At 42.5% G+C, this 9,137-nt stretch overlaps 1 protein-coding gene across 4 annotated transcripts in view; it reads left to right on the top strand.

The window, feature by feature from the left end:
* Positions 1 to 273: 273 nt before the first annotated feature.
* The window catches only part of LOC18448404 (ran-binding protein M homolog), a 36,603-nt gene continuing 27,739 nt past the window's right edge, over positions 274 to 9,137 (top strand). For all 4 annotated transcript variants that reach the window (XR_016043647.1, XM_011630298.3, XM_006858465.4 and 1 more), the window contains exon 1: positions 274 to 918. Coding sequence is in view for 2 of the 4 variants with exons in the window: in XM_011630298.3 (XP_011628600.1) it covers positions 587 to 918 (332 nt within the window). In the remaining 2 variants the exon portion in view is untranslated. The remainder of the gene's footprint in view (positions 919 to 9,137) is intronic.

The following is a 9,137-nucleotide window of genomic DNA, read 5'->3' as shown; positions in this document are numbered from 1 at the left end:
TTGACTTTTGAAATAGGAAGGACACAATTAGTTATTATTCTGATGTGAAATCTAATAGCTTGAATAAAATTTTATTTTAAATTTTAAGTTTGGTCAATTAAATAAATGCAGCCATCAAATTCCACATCCAAAGGTCAATATCGGTTATGAGTACGTTATGTAAAATACTTTCCCATAATATTCATACACTGTACACTAATTATTTTGGTTAGTCAAGGACTAATTGTATTATTTCGTCCGTGATTGCGCCTAAACAATATAATTTTGTTCAATCAATGAACTCGGGTCAGGGTTTCTCGAATCAGAAAGTGTAAATGGATCGGTGAGCACCGTTATTAGGGTTTCTGGTTTGCAGGCTCTGCAACTGGTTTTGAAGGAACCATCAGCAAAATAAGGATAAGAAAAGGTTCGTTTCTTGCCGTTGAATTGAGGCTTGGAATCGTTTCTCATTAAAGCATTAGGTATTTGGAATGGTAAAAACTACTCGTCTCTGTCAGTTGAATTAGCGTTTTTGGGATTTGGGTTACTTACAAAGCGATGCTCTAGAATTAGCTCAGAAGAGGATTCTAGTGGTGAGATAGTAAGAATGCAGATTGGAGTTTCTGGTTTTGATCTTGAGAGCCTGGGTTGGAGAAGGGGATCTGAGGGTTTAAGCAAAGATGACGAGGAAGAGGTCCCAACACATTTGAACACCATGAACAGTTGCTCTTTCTTGGGGGTTTCAACAGATAAGCTCTCTATTCAGTACACTGGTGAGGCTCTCCATGGCCATGATGTTGGTGCAGTTCAGAGCAATTGCCCTGCTCCTACTAAGAGGTTGGTCTACTATTTTGAGATTTTTGTGAGGGACGCTGGACAAAAGGGTTCCATTTCGATTGGTTTCACAAATGAGAGATTCAAGATGAGGAGGCAGCCCGGGTAAGAAATAACTTTCCTTGTTATTGTCATTTTCTTGGTTTTCTTTTGGAAATTCTAGTTTTCTTGGGATGAAAGTTTCAGTTTAGTATTAGTATTGAACGATGGGAATTTTGTTTAGTTACTTTTAATGTCGTTTTGATTTGATGGAAGTCGGCTTGAAATTTTCCCTATTATTGCATTTTTGGTTATAGTTGAGCATGGAGAATCGGATGGCAATGTTTGATTTACTATATTGGAAAATATATTTACATTTATTGTCATCATCATTGGTAGCGAAATAATTGGGAGGATATTTACAAGGAATTTTGTACCTTATTGTTGGATCGATTATTCTACCAACAAATTCCATTTTTATTAGATTGAATTAAAGTAGGATGGTTGATTGAAAATCTGGATCTGAGAACCACCTGCTTGTCTGGCAATATATTGTCCTACTGAAGGTCTTAGTTACAAGAATAAGGGAAGGCCTAGGATTAACTTTCTCTGCTCCCTGAGGAGATTTTGAGTGGAGGCTTATATTAGATGAATATGTTCTGATTTGAAGTGAACTTTAATGAACTTATTTATCGATTGATTTTGGCTTGTTATGTGCACCCTTCTGGGTGCAATGTGGAAGGGATTCATAACAGTCTCTTTTTTTATTTTTTGGATTGGGGACCCAAGAAAAAACATTTGAACCCAATGATTTATAGTTTGAGAGAATAAATGCCTTTTTGAAGGAGCTGGTATATTTCCTCTGTCCATATGTTTAGTCTCATCAGGGCGACTGTTAGGTACATTCTGATTTACCTCATTTCATTGTTCATGATTCCAATGGGATAGAAAAATAAATTGAGTCAGTTGTCGAGGTTTCCTATTTCAAGGTAACTGTGAAAGTTGGAAGTTTCATCTGACTCTTTTTTTGGATGTGAGGATATCTCCATGATCACAATCATTGAGGTTTGGTTGTTATTCACATGGGGTTTGCTACTGAGCACCCTTTTTTAGGTAATGGAATTAGCATTTCAGTGAAGATCCGGGCAGCCTATGGTTTTCTATGGGGTGGACTGGTGGAGATTGTAAGTGTGGGTCTGTATGTGCGCATCAATATTTGTAGGATTTAATATGTTTGTTGGTGGGGAGATTAGCATCGGTATTGGTTTTGGGGTAGGTGTCTGGACTAGGCCGTGTTTACCTTTTGTGTGATGACTCGCACTCTTGAAGCTCAATTTTCAAGTCTAAGCAGATTGCCATTTTCACATTATGCATGAGACTCACATGTGTACTGCCAATATAACGATTGAAAAAGAAAAAAATGTGTATTGCCATTTTCCGAATTGCTTTCTTTAAGGATCAATCTGACTTTACAGGGGTTGAGAGACCGCGAGGTCGGTGACTTGAGTCTATCTTTAGGTATTCCTGAGATTGACGGAGAATTTAAGAATGGGATAATGCAAATTAGTTCTTTATTCTTGCCTTTGTTATGATTTGTCATGTTGAGGTCCAGTGTGGTGTTTTGCTCATGTTGAGGATGTCTAATGCCTTATGACTGCGCCTCCATGGTTCTGCTAAACTTTCATGATTTCAGGCATGCTTGTCAACTCTGTAGCAGTGGTTGTCTGCTATCTGAATTTTGGTTAACTCTTTTTCAACTCCCAGTGAATCAGGAAGTGGCTTGTGTGATGAGATGTTGCTTGAGGTGAATGGGGTAGCATTACTGATGCTATAGAGGTGAAGCCTTTGCCTGGTGACACAACATGCAAGGTGCCTTCCACAGCACTTGGAACTGAGTCTTTGAAAGTCTTATTGCTAGTTTGAGAGCAATTTAAATGCTTAGTGGCTTCCAATAGGAGGTAGGTTTAAGGCGTTGAGTCTAAGTGGACGGAGTGGCTTCTGTCTTTGGTTGTGTCATAGCTCATCATTGGTGCACTAGAAAGAGTTTGGATGCTGGATATGACTAGCGTATCAATGGAAAGGGAGAGATAGCTGATGTTACCCATCAGTAAATCCATCCCACGGTTGAGGAACAGTCTCCCTTATGCCTTATTCCTTCGGCTTTGAACCTGCAGATCTCAATTTTTATGGACTTATCTGCAGTTATCAGTTAATGGAGTGTTTAGCTTAAATCATACAGAGGAGTAATGGAACTTAATTGATATTGCTTTAGAGGAAGAAAGCTAGGACGAGTTACTGGTGGAGATGGATAGTGGCCAAACCCTTATAACGTTACTATATGCTGAACAAAAAGGTTGGAGATGTTGACCCTTTTCCAACAAGGTGCTGTCCATGAATATGGCACATCTCAACAACTAGCTATGTTCCTTTCCATTGTGCCTTTGACTCTCTAGTGCTTGTGTTGGTTTTTCCTCCTACAAAGCTCGGAGAGCATTTCGCAAGGGAACATAGGCAATTAGCTTTGACTTGCAAGCATCTATTGTTATCAGGGTGGTGCAGCTTTTGATGTCACTGTTTTTGAGATGGGTGATTCAAAGAGCCTCTTGGGGTTGGAGTTTAAGAAACTCAGAAGCTCTTTTGTCGACGTTGGTAAAGTTGAATCTTGATCAAGATCATGAACTATTTTGTTCATATATTTTTTGATAGGTCATAGACAATTATGAACTTGCCGCTTCATAGAACTTTTCTCGTCTCGAGCCTAGGCTCAGATTGTTGAAACCTTTCCAGTATCCCTGGACTTGTGTTATCATAGGATTGTTTTGATCCCTATAGGTTTTTATGTTTGAGCATGGTATGTGTAGGTCATGTAATTGTTTTCCCATGAGTTCTATGCTTTGTACTTAAGCCTTTGTGAGAGAACAGTGAGCAGACTGGAATAATCATCATCATCATTTTAGCCTGTTCCCAATTAATTGGGGTTCGGCTACATGAATCCTGGTTCTCCATTCACCAGTCTTCTTGTTGTCTATTGGTGGTGTGTATTAGTGCTTTGCAATATATATATCATTTCTAAAAACTTTTGTCGCACTAATGTTTGTCATTTATCTTTGCAATTTTTCTATTTTCCCTATGGAAAATTATCACAATGCACCAATAGATGAACTATTTAACATTTTACTCATTTATTTTGATTTAATTTCTTAAACCCATCAAAATGCACATGATCATGACTTGGAATAGTTGAAAGTGGTAAAAAGGTTAAATAATTGATCCTTGATAAGTAAGGTGTGTTTTGATAAATTTCTGTTTTTCGTATTATGTGGAAGTGTGTAGGGTTTGATGTGCGAAATATGATTACGTTCATAAATATTGACAACAACAAAGAAGCTTTTATTATTGTGAGGTGGAAGACTCAACTGAGCCTCAAATGACCTTCTTCTTTATCTTGAGTTTAACACTAGAATGTACAAAACATTGCTATTATGTGCTTGTATAACTGAAACATACTAGACATTGGTGATACAAGATTTATGCAATAAAACTCTTAAATGTTACCTGATTACTATTTTAAAAAAATCCTAATATTTTCTTGTATTTTATGACTTTCACCTATGCCTTAAATTTTCAGCATTACTATATTTTGTTGCAATTTTTGGTGGTGTTAATGTTTTCTTATGTTTATTTAAAGTTTGGAACAACATAATATGATTTCTATGCTTATGTTATGTATGGATCTTAAGATGGCTAGATATGGCCACGGATACTTATATGGATGTGGTCAATGGGGATACGACTTGGCATTTCTTAAAGTCCAAGATATTGATATGAGTATCATATCTGCCTTGTCCATAAATATATAATAGGGCTTTTATGTACATAAATATAACATATAACATATTGATACATATATTAATTATATCATAATGCATAATTATATTTTGTTCATTATACTTTTTTGTACATATATTATTTATATCGTAATGCATAATTATATTTTATTCATCGTACTTTTTAAATTTATGACATTTTATGCTAACAAGTATGCAAGCAGTAGTCAGTATCAGTAGCAACATCTACAATACAACCATGACATGTTAAGCATGTTGAGGTTGGTTTCGAGGCCTTTAAAGCCTGTGAGAGCATGTTAAAATAATAGATATAGTGAATTGTGCGGTTTAGTAGGAGTGTATGGTGGTCGACTGCCCTAGGGTTGAGTATCTAGGCCCGGTTTGTTCAAAACCCTTTCCTTTGAGCATAAGCACTACCATTGAGGATTTTCTAAAGGGTCATCGCTTATTGAGGTTGGAGAGATGCCCAAAGATGATGTGTGTAGGCCAGGAGTGCTTAGTAGTCTCTTTTATAATTGTAGGCATGTGAAAGTGAGTCCCAAATCCTCAATAAACCTCCGGACAATATATACATATGACAACCTCATTCTAGGAAGAAACCTTATAGAGTGATAAGCGTACATGTACATAGAGTCCCCCTTGCATTACAGTGATATGTGCATCTAACTCGCTTTTAGGGGGGAACCTGTAATTCACACACTAGGTTCGTAGTTCTACTGTTTATTGGCTAGCTTTGACGGGTCAATAATAAACCGTTGCGTATGACCATGGTTGATGTAATGGGTTTAATGATGTAATGGTGGATTTTTTATTTATTTATTTTACGATTTTCTAGATTTTAGGTTTGGGATTATTTTGAGTTTCTAGTTTTCTTTAGGGGTATTTGAATATTTTTTAGTTATAGAGAATTTAGGGGTATAGTTGAAAAGTTAAATATTAAATAGATGTAGGGTTAGGATTTAATCAATGTTTCTTAGGGAACAAGTTAGCTTTTATGGTTATCCTCTTTATTAATGTGTAGCTCTTGAATTATAAAAAAATAGAGTGAAGACAAGAATGTTTCCACCCCATAAAACGATATTTTATGAGGTGGACTGCCTTGCAGACCAAGGGAGAGGATATAATGTTTAAAACCTTATCAATAGGCCTGTATCAAGGAATGATATTAAGCATCATATGAGTCCAATGGCTCGTCGTTGTCGCCGTCGTTCCTCCTCCTTCCCATCTACCCTTAGTTGGGAACAGATCTACAACCTCTACCCCAAAACCTTCCCCCCCGCTCACCTCCTTAGTGGGTTCACGGTCCTCTCTGCAAGGCACCTCTACCAAGGCCTCTTTCGCTTAGGTGCTCACCAACAACCGCCCTCCTCCCGCGTCTGGTGTTTCTTCCTCCCTCCCTCGGGATAGGATTCCTCCTCTCTCTGGTTCCTCTCCTTTTTTGCCTTGTATCATCTCCTGCCCTCATGTCTCTGCTACCCAACTCCAAGTCAAGTTTTCCTCCTGCTTGGTGGTCTCTTTCTCTACCGCGAGGATGAGAGAGGCAGTGAACGGTGGGCCAAACGTATTTGGGGAGAGCCTTCTATCACTTGCCGTCGTTTCAGAGATGCTTCCTCCTGTTTTCTTTCCCTCCTGCTCCCTCCTGCTTTCTTTCCCTTCCCCAGAGTTCGCCGCGAATGCCCTTTCGTCTCCTCCTAGTGACTCTTTCCGGGGGGGCTTCTTGTTCACTACGTCAGTGGACCCGTTAGATAATATCCCTCTTCATGCATGGTCACCGGAGACCTTAAAAAAAGTGGCTGCAGTATGCGGGGAATTGATCGCTATACACTGGAAGTCGATTGAGACTCTTCCACTGGGATCTATCGGACTGCTCCTTGAAGTCTTGGACGCTACCTTCATTCCTTCCAGTGTCTGGCTTGAAGTCCATTCTCTCTTTTTTCGGGTTTTCATCTCTTGGGCGGGAGCTTCCCCCCCCCCCCCCCCCTTCCAACTTCTTCAATGTGCCTTCACCCTCTCAGCCTAAGGATCCGCCCCCCCCCCCCCCCTTCCAACTTCTTCAATGTGCCTTCACCCTCTCAGCCTAAGGATCCCCCCCCCCCCCCCCCCCTTCCAACTTCTTCAATGTGCCTTCACCCTCTCAGCCTAAGGATCCGCTTGCTTGGACCACTGTGTGTCGCAGGCGCCACCGCTACAGGAGTCGTCACCAGCGGGCCTCCGCCTCTTTGAACCGCCAGGTATGAAAATGATCAATGGCTCTCGAACCTACTGACAGACTTTCTTGGAGGCAAATTCCTCAGCCTCGGGTTTCGGCTGGCCCCTCGACGAGGTCCACTCCTCATTCTGACCTAAGTCAGGAACGACCTCAAATTACACCAGCCCTGCAATCTTCTGTCAGTGCTCCGGACGGTCTCTCTCCTCTTACTCATCGGCCTGGCAAGGAGCCTATTGCCCCGATGCGTGAGAGTACTCTGTACTCGGGCCCTCCCCAGAAGGTCGGCCTAGACTCCTCTTCCGCCTTATCCTCTTTTGCCACATCTTCCACTGTTCGTGCTCCTCCTGCGCTTGCATTAATTTCACCCGCTGCCTTGCGATGCGATGCGTCGCCTTCAGCCTTCATTAGTCTCCCTTTGTTTGTCGTGTCGTCGCCCCCTTCCATCTCTGTCTTTGCGCCACCTTCCCCTCTTGTTTTGTGCGAGAAGGCCCTATGTGCTGAGCCCCTACTCTTGGCCGCCTTTCCGTCCTCATGTGCGCCATGGGGTGACGCGTGTTACCCACCTGTCCTTCCTCCCTCGCCTCTCTCCCCCTACCTACCCCCTCTCCCCGCTTCTTCAGTCGCCTTTTCTCCCTCGCCTTCTGTATCTTCCTCTTTGTCCTCTTCGTTTGCTTCCTCTCTCTCTAGACCCTATGCTCTGGCCTTCCCTTCTTCTCCCTCTCCAGCTGGTTTTCCTTCGTCCTTTGTTCAGCCTCATCCTCTTCGTCCTCTGTCGCATCCTGTTTCCCCACCCTCTCACCATCATGGACAGACCATCTTCCGTTTTGTATCCTCTTTTTTCTAACCCGTCCCCTCCAGCACCTTTTTCTCCACCTCCCTTGGCCCTGACCTATTGTTTAGTCAGAGTTAACAGGGTCCACTCCTCGCACCATTTTTTTGGCAACTTGTGCTTCTCCCACCATTTTGTTTCCACTGCTCCTTATTATACTTTATTGCCATGTCCTGTTCCTCCTTCTCTCCTCCCTTCTTCCCCTCCTTTGCCTTATCCGTTCCCCCTCTTTCCTTAGCCTTTTCCCCTGTCTCCCTCGGGGGAACATGATTCCTTTTCTTTGCCCATGGCCCCCTTGTCCCCTTTTCCTGTCTACCCTCTTTCCTTGCTCCCTTCGACCTCTGACTCCTGTCCCACCGCCCTTCCTTTTTGGCTCGCCCCCTTTTTCATCTTCTCCTCTCCCTTCTCTTCCCCATGCCTCTACCCCTAGATACAAGATTCCTTCGAAGACCTAGGCACGCCCATATCTCCCCCCTTGCCTTGTGCTGCCGACAAGGGGGTCGACGGGGATGGGTACAACTGTGAATCCGAAGAGTCGGCTACATCTCTCGCTCCGTCTTCCCCTTCCAAGGCTAACAACGATGTCCATTTTGAAGGTGAAGGACTTAACTCAGAACTTGACAGAATGAAGGAAATGTTTCGGGTCATGGGTTTCCAGCACGACGGGCCTGAAGGACCGGCCCATCGCTTTATGCTCGCAGACGCCTAGAGTCGACAGAAGGTGGGCTTCAAAGGCCACAGGGAGCTTCTGAACCTTTTCTCCTCTTTCTCTTTCGAGGGCCCCTCCACATCTTTTAATGCCCCCACCTAGTTATCCTCTCCTTCTTTGAGGCGATTTGTTCGATTAGCCTCACTCTCTTCTCCTCCATTCAAACCATGAAGATAATCACATGGAATGTCAGAGGTCTAGGCCATCCATCCAAAAGGAAGGCTGTTAAGGACCTGTCCTCCAAACACTGCCGAACCATTGTCGCCCTCATTGAAACCAAATCACCTGAGCCCTCCCTATTCCTCATTTGTCAAATTTGGGGCAGGAGGCCCTCACAATGGGTATCCTTACTAGCTAGGAGCCTCAGGGGGTATTTGGGTGGTCTGGTATCCCACGGACCAGACTCTGGTATCTTCACATATTGGAAAAATTTCAATTACCATTTTATTGTCCCGCAATTTGGATGGTCTCAAATGGAAATTCTCAGCCATTTATGGCCCTTGCTCTTCTTCCATCAGACCACGCCTTTGGTCTAAGTTGGACTTGGTGGCCTCCCTCCCTCACCCTATTTGGTGTTTGGGTGGTGACTTTAATATCACTCGGTGGTCCCATGAACGTAACTCCTCCTTCAATATTTCTCAGGGCATGGTCGACTTTTCTGATTTCATCTTTAGAAATGATCTCATTGATATTCCTCAGCAGGGTAATCGCTTTACTTGGTCCAGCCATTCTGCCCAACCTTCTCTTTCT

This window comes from Amborella trichopoda, chromosome 11, assembly GCF_054954075.1.
Source record: "Amborella trichopoda isolate Santa Cruz 75 chromosome 11, AtrichopodaSantaCruz75HAP2 v2.0, whole genome shotgun sequence".
Lineage (NCBI taxonomy): Eukaryota > Viridiplantae > Streptophyta > Magnoliopsida > Amborellales > Amborellaceae > Amborella > Amborella trichopoda.
This window is presented reverse-complemented; position numbering and strand designations above follow the sequence as displayed.